Source organism: Oryzias latipes, chromosome 19 (genome assembly GCF_053564925.1).
Source record: "Oryzias latipes strain Hd-rR chromosome 19, Olatipes_Hd-rR_3.1".
NCBI lineage: Eukaryota > Metazoa > Chordata > Actinopteri > Beloniformes > Adrianichthyidae > Oryzias > Oryzias latipes.
Window position 1 is genome coordinate 17,705,227 of NC_136255.1, and position 12,381 is coordinate 17,717,607.

The 12,381-nt window shown below is 43.1% G+C and overlaps 1 protein-coding gene across 44 annotated transcripts in view; it reads left to right on the forward strand.

Annotated features, from left to right (window-relative positions):
• The window catches only part of tcf7l2 (transcription factor 7 like 2), an 82,992-nt gene that overhangs the window by 24,803 nt on the left and 45,808 nt on the right, over window positions 1–12,381 (forward strand). For 25 of the 44 annotated variants that reach the window (XM_078937950.1, XM_078937954.1, XM_023949750.2 and 22 more), the window contains exons 4-5: window positions 6,166–6,267; window positions 12,282–12,341. The exons of 5 other annotated variants lie outside the window; for them this stretch is intronic. In XM_078937950.1, the coding sequence (XP_078794076.1) occupies window positions 6,166–6,267; window positions 12,282–12,341 (162 nt within the window). The remainder of the gene's footprint in view (window positions 1–6,165; window positions 6,268–12,281; window positions 12,342–12,381) is intronic. 14 more of the 44 variants (XM_023949758.2, XM_023949772.2, XM_078937961.1 and 11 more) reach the window with 1 other exon arrangement.

A 12,381-nucleotide genomic window follows, 5' to 3' on the forward strand; every position in this document is an offset into this window, starting at 1 on the left:
GAATGGGTGTTAAAAGAAGTCTTGACTGCGCCTTCAGAATTTCTTTGGTTAAAAACTTTGTTTAGTCTCTTTATCTTTAATTCAGTTTATTAAAAAAAATGTCAGTTTTCAATCTAGTTTGTCTCAAGGCGAGGTGGTCTTATGTCTCTTCTCCTTGTACCATGGCGATCTACTTTTTCGTTTAAAATTATTAAAAGAATAAAAGGTTCCATCTCTATAGAAATCAATTAAAAAAACATCAGTCTGTATTTATATTTTCTTAGCCTTTGCTTTAGCCAAGTTGTTGCCTGTGTATTGTGCAATCTTTCTAAACGTTTTGGTCTATCATCTGGTGTTTGAACGGCATATTTACCCACACCTACTAACTAAATAATGTCAGAGTGGAGTTTTACTTATCATATATAGGTGTGTTTCAAGAGAGCACCTTTAAGCTCAGTGTTTTTTCGAATTAACTCCTTGCAAAAGGAATAAAAAAAAAAAAGGTCACAAAAGATTGAAGCAAAAATACTTTGTTTTTCTCTACTATATTGGTTTGAAGTATCATGCTACCTTGAGTTTTTTTTACTGTTTTGTATGGTATGGTGACATGTGCCTTCACCTGCAAACTTGTTTTAAAAAGGTGATCAAAGTCTGAGTTTGTTGAAGAGGAAGGAGAGGTCATGTGCACCATCACCCAGTGGAAGGAAAAGCCTTATTTGAAAACTTTAGGTTGAGTTTTCAGGAAAAAAAAAAATCAACAGAGAAAAGGAGTTTGGGGTTGAAATGGAAATTGTTGAGAGAGGTTGGTGGTAGGTGAGGAGGGGGAAGGTTTATGATCCGGTCGGGTGCCCCCAGTGCTGTCAGGACTGGTAGATCCCCCAAGCGGTTCTGGCTTTGGAGTAAATATGGGCTCAGTGGACCCTTTCCCGCCCCAGGGCACGCAAACCCCAGGCCTTCCCACATTTCACTTTTATTTTCCTGGTTGCAAAATGCCTCTGGCTATCAGCGCAGGTGGGGTGCTTTTTTTCTTTAATATTTACTCATAAAATGTGCATTAGTAGAACCAAAGCAGCCATGATGGGCCCTCTAGTGTTGGCAAACTTTTTCTTGATATTTTTTTTTTGTTGTTGTTTTTTTATCAAGAAACTCCTGCACTGTTTCCCCCTCTCCTACAAAGATGTACAATTTGAGTTTTAAAAGCAAACTGACATTTTTGGAATTTGTTTTGAGCTTTTTCAATGATCAGTGTCTAAATTGGAGTCGATAATTTGTTAGCATACGCTTTTGCTTCTTCTCCTTCACCTGCAACCAAAAAAAAATCTGTAACGGATCAAGACAAGATGGTCCGATCTCATTTTGAAAAAGGATAAAATTGTGGTTAAACTGGATGGACTAATCCCTTAAGCTCTGTGCAGTTTACATGCCAATCTTTGAATAGAGTCCTCTTACTAGCCTTGATCATTTCCAGATTCAAATAAAGCTCTTTATAGTTGGAGTTTGATTGGGAGTAATCTGCAAGCTGTCAATCTTGTCTCTGAGCATGCTCTCCTAGGAGAGCCGATCGCCCCTAAGGAATACTGGAACATGGGTGTGCATTGCTGCTCAGGTGTGAATCAGACTGAAAGCATGTACAAGTATGTTAGAGGAGTGATGAAAGGGGTCACCGTGAATGCACTTTCATTGTCTGCATTCATGCCTGTGCAGCGCCATGCCATGTGTAGGATAGGAGGCAGACGCAGATGGCCAGAAGATCCGGCGTGTCTCTTTAGAGCAGCACCCAGCATCCATATGCTGACTGTAACCCAAAGCTGCTATCTGTCTGTCTCTCCGTGTCAGCCGGCCCCCTGTGCTCACATTGCTCACATGTCTGAAATCCTCCGCGGAGCCTCGGCGGTCCCCGCCGTTTGTCTCGCGGTTGCCCGCTGGAAGGGAGACCAGTGAATGTGAGCCATATTGGCACATAAGGAGCTCAGTTTGTTTGATTGGTCTCAAGCCCTATGCTCTTAATCCAAAACAAAACGAACAAGCCGTGCTGTGGCTGCCGCTCTGGCTGCCAGGTGGCTTGTGATAAAGACATCAGATGGGGAGAGGGGGCTTGATAGAAAAGTAACCGGTTGTTGAGTGAAATGGACAAAACAATCCAGGACTGTTCTGTCATTTACTTAAAAACACATTTGCAGGATTTGCACTTCTTTTTTTTGTCCTAGGGGCTCTACCGTGATTTTTACTGGGACCATATCTGTGGATCTAGACTTGAATTCTTCCTTTCAAATTGCCAGACTAAGCTGCGTCAGCTCTAATGATGAACAACTTAGATGAGTGTAAGCTAGGGATGCCAGAAATCTAAGTTTAAAACCAAACAATGTTTTACACCATTGAACTGAATGGTAGGGGAAGTGAATTGTTGCATCGCTATAAGCATGTTCCAACACGTGTCGTGCCAAATTTTTGAGGAATATGATTTATTGTTTAATTACATTACACCAGACTCAGCCATTGAATATATATGAAAACTGGACGTACAAAAGTATGTGATCTCACATTCTCTAAATTGATCTAAATTGATTGACAGATTCTCCTTTGACTACTTTTGGGTTATGGACTTCTGACAGGCTCACTCCTGATTGGTGAGAGTGGTTGCCTTAGAAAAATTGACTCGTACCAATCAGTGCTCACTGACGAACGATGTCTGGTTCCAACATGGCGGTGTCAGCAAAAAAAAAGACAACTGAATTGACTTCATTTTGTTGGAGCTGGGAAGTAAGCCATTTTCTATGGATGACGTCCCACGCATTCAGTCCAGTTCTCATATACAGTCAATGCTAGAAGGCATTGAAAGTTTTTGATTGTTGTTACTTGCTTATTAGCAAATGAAAAAGTATTTTTCTGAATTTTTAGTTCTTGGTTGTTGTTTTGTGATACACAAATAAAATATCAGACGAATATATACATCACAAACATGAGGTTTGAGATGAATCGTGGGGACAATGAATTGCTGCTTCGTGTAAACTTTTGTCAAAACGACGCTTTTCTGACAGAACTCAAAGACTTAACTGAAATGACTGCAGATGAAATAATCAATGTAGAAGTTCATTATAGCTTCTAAACCTTCCCTCCCCCAGTACCCACCCCCCACCCCCCTGCACTTGGGAAAGCAGTCGATGACAGGGAAATCGGGACGGGGAGGCTGAGTTCATCCCCTCTGTAAGGATTTATGGGACTCCCTTGTCTTTCACTTCATTAGAGACAATTGAGTCATTCAGCTCCCATTGTGGGGCTGCCCATGCGAGGAGGGGCGCGGGGCAGGGGAACAGAACAACTTTGGGTGGGAGGGCTGGAAGGGGGAAAAGGAGAAGCTTCGCAGCCACTGGGTGGCTCTTTTTGGGTGGGGGGCTGTGATGGGGGGCTCGGGTGATGGTGGTGGGGTGCTGGTTAGTGTTTATCTGTGGAAAAGGGGATGGGGGGGGGGGGGGGGGGCGAGACAGAGGAGAAGAGAGAGTTATCCTGGAACTCCGGAGCAATTTGTCACTTTGGAATGGCTCTTGAGTTACATGGGGGGCCCCCTCATAGCAGGAGAGTTTTCAGGTTGCAGAGTAGGGAACGAGGAGGGGCTTGGAGCCGCGCCGAGGGGTCGGAGGTCATGGCCTTTTCGAGCCCAGGCGGTGTGTCCGTTAGCGGTGCAGACGGGCGGGTGGAGGGAAAGAGGAGGAGGAGGCCAAGAGGAGGTGGGGGGTTGGAAAGCCTGTTGCTTGCCAATGTGCCGTCTTCCTCTGCATGCCTGTAAAACCTGCGGGGGAGATTAGTGTGTGAGAACATTTGCAGAAGTGGAGCCACTTGTCAGGGCGGGCACTAAAAGGCTCCCTCTGTCCAAAGGTGTTCGGTGTCCCACTCCTCCGTTGGTACAATTGGGATGTCCCCCCCCCAACACACACACACTCATAATGTCCTCTTGTTGAAGTCCTATACTGGCTACAGCTGTGTTTGAATGCATGCATGTGTGAGCATGCGTACGCATGTCATGGCAGAGCTTTCCCATGTCTCCATTCACAATCCATCTTTCTCCTGCAATGCCCTGCCTCCCAGCCTCTCCGGCTCCGGTGGCTGTTGTCTTAAATTACCCTATAGATGACAGCAGTCCTGTCACTCTCCTCCTCTTTTACTTGTTGCAGCTCCGCCCTCCTTTCCTGCGCGTGGTAGTTAATATCTACTGTGGGTAAAGGGGTTCATAAAAACCACCAGGACCTCAACTCTTGAGCTTTTACGGCCTGTTTTTCTTTTTCCGTTCTGAAGACGTACAAACGAGCATAAACAAACTCGGCTGTAAAAGTCGTCTTTGAGTCATTAAATGAGCATTTGGGGTAAAGAAGGACCAGGCAGGAGGTTGTTTTTTTTTTTTTTTTTTTTTAATGCAGTGAACGGGCTGTAACTGAGGACACGGAGTCAATAACTCCCTCCAGCGTCAACCACAGGCAGGCACCCCACAGTGAACTCTTCGCTAATTACGCCTGATTTAGACACCGTCTCAGGAAGGGTCGAGACACACTCACTTCTTCGACCAGCTCTGACACACACGCATACGTGTGCAGAGACCGTCAGGCATGCATGAATGCAAGGCAGGGCAGCGGTCACCTACGCCAGAAAAGGAATCCTCTGCTCTTGTCACCACGCAAGCAGCTGATAATTAAGCCTTGTTTCTGACGGACTCAACTTTGAGGGAGCTGGTAATTATTTATTAAACCGCAAACTTTTGTAAGTGCAACCATGTGATCCAGAGTTCAATAGTTATGTTGGGGTGATAACTGAAATTGCAGTCGAAACTCCTGGGGTCATTATTGCAAAGAAAAATTACACTCGGTCCTGAAACGCCTTTAAGATGATGGGAAGAGAAGAAAGACCCCTCTACTTTTTTTTTTTTTTTGATCATGTCGAAGGTTTGTATCCAAATGGCATTAGAGATGCAGCTCCAAGTTCAGGTGCACTCATCGGAGCTCTCCAGGTCTAATAAAGCCGATCGCAATATCTTGACAATTTTTAATGAGCGTCTGTGACACCAAGGTTACAACACGAGCCCGTTTTCCTTCGTTGCATTAAATATCCAAAAACCCTGTGATTGCTCCTTCATCTCGTCTCTCGAGGCAGATCTGGAAAGACTATCGACTTCCTTGTTTATTCTTTCACACATATTAAACTTCTCTTTGCATTTTGCGCATGACAGGTTTGTTTTCAGAACCCCACACATGCTTTTTACATGTTGTGAACAGTTACTGTGACCTCCTTACCCCAAACCATGTGACTGTGACACTGATAAGCAGTGTCCCCTCGACACCAGGAAGTCAGTTGAAAATAATCATTTGAATTAGTCAGTCTTAAAATATTAATTCGCTTTAATGTGTATCATATTAAGATATAAATATTAGCCAAAGGAGTTTGTTTTCTTTTTATGACGTACTGGCTTTTTTCCCCCCCAGCGTTTGTCATCAAATAACTTTACCCGGTTTATTACCCAGGCAGATGTTTTTCGTGACCCTTGTTTCTGCTTATCTGTTTCTTTTCTGTGCTTGTGTGGGTGTGTGAGTGAGAAAAGGAGGGCAGCGACAGACTGACTGACTGACTGACTTCTGATAGAGACAAAAGTCAATCATTTATGGATGCAGGCAGAGGGTTTTAACTGAGCAGGAGCGTGGTGAGGCGCCACGCTCGCCCACCTTTTCTGTTTTTATGGGGTCCAATAAAAATGTCACATTGACGACATTAAGTCACTGTAAAGCCATGAAGCACATGCCTCCCAAGAAGTGACCAAGGAATGTTTAGAAAAAAATAAGACAATTTTTCTGCTTTAAAATTAAAGAAAATAAGTTGTTTTTTCCCTTCTTTGATTTTTTGGTTTTTCAAAATAAAATGACAATTTTTTTAAAATAAAAATAAAAAGTTGTGTTCATTCTGGACTTTTGGTTGCATGTTGGAGGCTTTTCCATCCTTCCATCTGCCTCAAAAGTTCTTATTTTCGTCTCCATGTTTTAAGTTTCCACTCCTGTGCTTGTGCCAAGAAGTGTCGTCTCTCTCTCCCTCTTTGTTTTTTATTTATTTTCTGTCCTACTTTTGATTTGTTCTTTTGGTTTTTGCTTTCTGCATTGTTAACATGTTTTTTTTCTTTCCTTCCATTCTGTTTCCTTTTCCTTCATTCAGTATCTACAGATGAAATGGCCCCTGCTAGATGTTCAACCAGGAGGTCTTCAAAGTAGACAAGCACTTAAAGATGCCAGGTCCCCGTCACCGGCACACATTGTTGTAAGTAGCACTCCACTTGGTACTTTTCCTCTTTTTCCACTAGCTCTTCCTCTCCTTTTTTCCCCCTATGAAAGACCAGAACAGAACTGCTTCCTTTCTCTTGTCCGTTTTGTCGTTTGGACGCTTGATCACTAACACACAATCTTTTTTTTTTTTTTTTTTATAAATCTGCTCTCTCATATTTGCATATTGCGACCTTTGGTAGACGTGGGTTAGGTGATCAGAAGGGAAGCATTCGAAGGGTGGCAGCTGCAAAAAATAAAAAATAAAAAAATAAGATTGTTCTTTGAACAGGCTTGTCACCTGTATTCTCAGAGAAAATGATAACTCCCAGGCTAGGCTTGCACAGAGTTAGATGATTACGGAGAACTGACCTCATGCTGACAACTTTTCCATGAAAATAAACGAACGCAGGGCAGCGGAGGCAGGAAAACAGGAAGTGTAGGCGTCTTTTTGACTAAGATTACACTGGCTGTGGAGCTGTGCTTCAGTAAAAGATCTTACTGGGCAGCCATAGGGGGGATTACACACCAATAACAGAGCATCCACCTCAGGCATATCGATATGTGAGAAGTTCTTAATGTAAAGTTGCTGAAAGATGCAAGTTTACAGGAAGTCAGTGAAAAGGTTGAGAGGAAAACAAATCAGTATTAAGTTGGGAACCCATAGGGACCGGGGCCACGCAGTTCTTTCTTAAGTTTTTTGGACTTTTAAAATGCACGTTAGCTTGAGGCCTTTTTTTTTATTTTATTTTACGATTGTACATCCAGCGCATGCTCTGCTGTGATAACGCTTTGTCTGCTGCAGCAACCCAACCAAATGCCGTTAAGGCTCCGCAGCTAAAGGTAACGACCATTTGTTTATCGCCCAGATTATTCTGACAAGACGCCGTGTCCCTCTGAGTCACATCAGTTCATTGGCTTTTATGGTCTGCAGTAAACTTCCTCGCAAATCAAAAGCTCGCAAAACCTCAGCCACCTTTGAGTCGTCCCGTTCAAGTCGAGCACGTCTGAAAATAGCGGGAAGGGCTTATTTCAAACAGAAACCTTGTCAAAAGTTTAGAACAAAAGTGGCGTCTGTGTTGGTCTGAACAACACAAGCCCCCACCCCCCCCAAACCGTCAGTCCTTTATCTCCCCCAAATGATGTTTGTGTTATTTTTATACCTGAGAGTTCAGCGCACGTTCCTACTCTTATTATTTTAGGAGACGCTGAGAGAGCCTTCCAGCTCCTATGAAATCATTAAACTGCTCGTAGGCAGCAAATGCTGCAGGTAAATATTTAAGGTTTCGTCCTGATGTGAGTCATATGGCAGTAAACGCAATCTCCTGCCGTGCGCCTGAATTTAAATCACTCCGAGGAGAAGGATGTGAAGAAGGAACTTCAGCTGTAATTTTTTTTTCTGTTACGAATTTTAAGGGGCAATTTGGTTGTTCAAGTCATTTCTGTTCAATTAAATAAAAGCGCATTATAAAACTGGGTCAGGGCAATGATGAAGCTGATGTGATTCAGATGAGTTGTACAAAAAAATAAAACGGTAATTGATACGTAAAAAACACAGAAACCTGAAAGACCAAGACCAGAATACACATTTTGCTCAATAAATGTAAAACCACAACATTGGGTTTAATGGAAAGTGGTTTTCTGTGGGAGGCTTAAACTTTTCCGTCAGGTTTTTTTTTCTTCTTAAAATGAGGTGAACCGCTTTGCTTGTTGTCCGATGAAAGAAGATTTTTTTTTTTTTTGCAGACTTGGCTGTTGGATTTGTTGATTGATCACTCCGGATCTAAAATTTACACGCTTTTCTTTGGTTTATTTATTTTGCTCTCCAGGCTCTAATTTTCAGAAAGCAAATAAAAAGCAAATCAAAAGCTCACTTCAGTTATCCGAGGGTTGTTAAACCTATAATGTGCGCAACATAAATACATGTGACAAAAAAAAAGAAACCCAAAGCAAAAAAAAAGTCTATTGTAATAACTGTGGTCATGTTACTGAGTGTGATCTGTTTGAAATGGAGGCTGGTAAGATCAGAAGCGTGGCGGCGTTTCTCTCTGTTAGTGCGAGTGATGTAATTGAACGTGAAGTTCAGGTGCGTCTGCTTTTTCTGCTCCAGCATGCACCTCTGACTGGGATGGAGGTGCTCTCCGATGAGATGGACATATTTGATTTTTGGGGGAGGCTTTCGTTTCCTGCGTGGTCCTTCTTCTCCAGGAGTTTGGTTCTAAACAGTAGCGTCTTCTTGTCTACGAATGCAGAGAAACGTTTGAGCGCCTGGAGCGCCTGGAGCGCGTGCAGGCTGGTAGCGATAAGGAGCCGTTGAACGACCTGCTAGGTGACAAACATCTGAAGTGACCCAAACAGCTGAAACAATAAGAGACCACTATAGAGAGAAGGAAATGAGGGAGAAGCTGGAGGGAGAAGGGACCAACATCCAGACATGCGGTTAGCTCGGTAGATGGAGGAGGAAGTGGCTTCTCTTCAGGCTGGACTTTCTGAGGGTGAGCCGGGTGCCCTGTTGACCATGCCACCAAAGGAGGCCACGCCAGCCCTCTTTGAAGTGCCTAACCTCCCCACAGGCAGCCTGAAAACCTGCCGCTGCTGAACTTTTCTGCCACTGGCTGAAAGTTATTCAATATTTATCCAGCTATTGATGTGCACTTTTTGAGGGTGAGACTCTGAGAAACATTTAAGCTTCAAGCTGCACCTGTGAGAAAATGTAACGTTTTTTTTTTAATGTTCTAAAAACCTAAAATGGATGTAAAAATCAAAGGTTTTCATTAGGCGTGGTAAATAAAAAATACATCTCTTTATAAAGTATTCCTAGTGGTCTTTTAATTATGATTACGCCATTTTTTTAGCTAAAATAAAGAAAAAACATTCTAGGACATAGTTTCTGCAGAGCGGCAGGAGTTCATTACACCCGTTGTGGATAGGACTGTTGCCGTATGTGGAGCACGCCCGCCCCCATTTCCCGTCGCCCGTGCGTTTACACGCTCTCCCGCTAGCTTACAGCTCCTCACACCCCCAACTCAACATTACCAGTGCCACAAAAAAGCTTGTGTCCCGCCCTACAATCTTTTTCTAACCGTTTTTTTCCGTCTGCTCCAGATTCACAGTGATTTAAATAAAGAAATACTCAGAAATGCAATTTTGAGCGTAATTTTCTTTATGGTTGTCCTCCATCAAGAACATGTAACAATTTTTAATGGCGTATCAACAGTTAACAAGAGAATACGTGCAGACTAAAGGATCATTAGCCTGAGAGAAATCAAACTTTTTCTCACGATTATGTTATCCAACTTTTTACGCTTTTGGGTTTGAACCCATGATAAACTCAAGTCATTCGTACCAAATCCCATGTATTAATTTGCTCTCCTCTGTATTGGCCGGGGGGAAGGGAGCATGCCCACCCTACACACACACCGTTCTATGACGACCATGTGCGCACACACAAACACACACAGCCTCAGATTCTAGAGTTAAGCTCGGGTCAAACAATGTCTCTGTTGTTTAGTGGGCTTTCTCTGGCAGCAGGGGATGACTGGAGTGTTAACCATTTCCCAACTGCACCTCACTGTGTGTTATTGTGTGTATCAGAGGTAGTGAAGCGTGGATTGGAAGAAAGGCAGGAGGGGGTTTGTCTAACATGAATGATAATTAGCGAGGAGGAAGTGATGGAATTTGGCCATATTTACAGCCTGCAGGACCTCCCACTTGAGCCTTTACCAATACAGTAACCTGTTACGTCACGCTTAGAGCCTTCTTATGTTCGCTATTTACCATATAAAATACCAGAATTGTTTTGAAGAAGTTACTGTAGAGAACATAACACCCATCCACTTTCCCGGACCCTTTGCTTCGTCTGCCCTTAAGGAGAATGGAGAAGAGGGGGCTTCCTGAGGTCTGAATAGGCTTTGCACCTGGACTACCCAGACAATTGTGCAGGACGAAGAGAGGCCCGGCGTTCCCCGTTGTTAATGAACGACCCCGTGGTCAACAAGCGCCACCCACGCACTGTCCGCAGACTTCACCTTGGAGGCTTTCTATGTCCTGAATGCTGACCCAAAGCTGCTGCATTTTAAGCTTTTGTCCAAATAACCCCTTTTGTCTTCTTTCAGTGCATGCATCTCTGCATCCAACCTTTGCTGCAGGACAAATCTCCAGAACAGGATCGGTTCTTACACTTTCTCTTATTCTAAAGAACATTCTCAGTATGCAGGTTCAGAATAGTTGAAGCGTTTCATCCTGATAGAAGTGGGATTTGGTCATTCTGGTGTGGATTCAGCTCCTAAGATGCAGCCTGTTGCTCCTGTCTGCTTACTGTCCCTGTTTATATCAGAGGAGGGGTTTGTTCCCAGGGTCACGCTTGCATCACTGGACAGGGCCAAAAAATCTGAAGCAGTCGAGACGTAGCGTCAGGCCTGGGAACTCCTGACAATGAGAATGAAAGCACCTCAGTCATTGTATCGCTCCAGGATTCTGGATGGCAGCTCATTCGCACAGACAATCCACTCAGTGTTGTCTTAACTCGCAGCAAGACTACGAGCAAACATAATTGCACAATTTGATTTGACAAAGAACCTTTCATTGATAGTAGCTTTTAATTCCCCTGTTTTTGGTTTTGACTGTGAACTAAAGAAACCCTGAGGAGTCTGTCACTAAAATTTAAATAAATAAAAGACGGGCACATGTACTACAGTAATGGACATTTGTAGCTGTGTGTGTGAGCATTTCACCAACAACCAAACTGTCCCTGTCAAGCTTTTTATAAGCAGCTATCTTGTTGGCCTTAGGGTCAAGCATGAGAACAAATAAACCCCAGTAATCCGAGTGCTCAGTAGCTTTTAGGTACTGGGGCCCTTCAGTAATAAAAGACCCTGTTGCTTCTTTCCCGCTTTTTTTGTTCTTTTTGACTTCTTCACGTCTTTCCCTTCCTCCTAGCAAAATCAAAATGTCATTTCCTCTCACTTCCTGTCCTGTCATTCCATGATATCTGTTTAAGGTGCGACTCCTTGCTTTTAGGGACAGTGTGATTGCATTACCTTATTCTTAAAGAAACTTCGAAAGATGATGCAGATTAATCATTTCTGTGTGATGAACTGATAATTGAGAAAAAGTCTCACTAAAAGCATAAATTATGCGTTTAGAGTTGTATCCCTGCGGCATTTGAACCCAAACGTGGCAGAAGACGTCAAATGCTACATTCTGTGCTACGCTGAACTGGGTTCTTGAATGAACTACCGAATTCTAGTGCATGTACCTACAGTTAGAAGAGGCTTGGTGCGAAATGTAGACGCGGTGCAAATCTAGCAAATCTTAGTCCGGGCTTTTTCTTTCACAGCAATACTCGGTGTCATGTTATTCTGGCGAGTCGTATACCCATTCACCACTACCAAATTCAAGTCCCTGATTGGTCAAAGTTCAACTTGTTTGACTTTCAATGCACGTTCACTGGCTGCACATTTCGGACGTAGAGCCCGAAAACTGACTTAAGAGCTTAAAAAAACACATATGTATGCAAATTTTAACCGTTTTTTGTTTTTTTAAAGACATTTAAGATCTACACGTCTTTCAGCCATTCTTCATCATCTATGATGGTTTGAACAAATGTTCTGTTAAAGCGAAACATTGTTATACCAACCTGCCATGAAACACTATTTCTGTTACGAAACGAAGTTCAAGTTTCCCTCGATTTATTTTTTTGTTTTGTTTTGCGCTCTATAAAATGAACAGAAATGGGGCCAAACAGGCACCCAGGAGGAAGCGGAGCTCGCAGAGAACGAGCTAGTACTTTAAAATAAAAAAATAAAATAAATAAACGATGCCAGGGGATGCATTATTTTTAAGGAGAACACGGAGCTTTTACGTAAAACCTGGTGGGCTGGGGTTGTGTGTAGATCTATGCGTGCATATGTGTGTGTGTGTGTGTGTGTGTGTGTGTGTGTAAGAGAATAAAGAAGAGATGGAGAGCTGATATAATTGTGTGACTTGGGAACGTCCATCTTTGCCTTTCAGGGGCCCTTCTGCTGGGAATTCCCCGGACAGTCAGATCTGAGCCTTCACCAATTTCATTTGGTGAGAGACCTTTGAATTCCACAAACATCTTCTTGGAAAT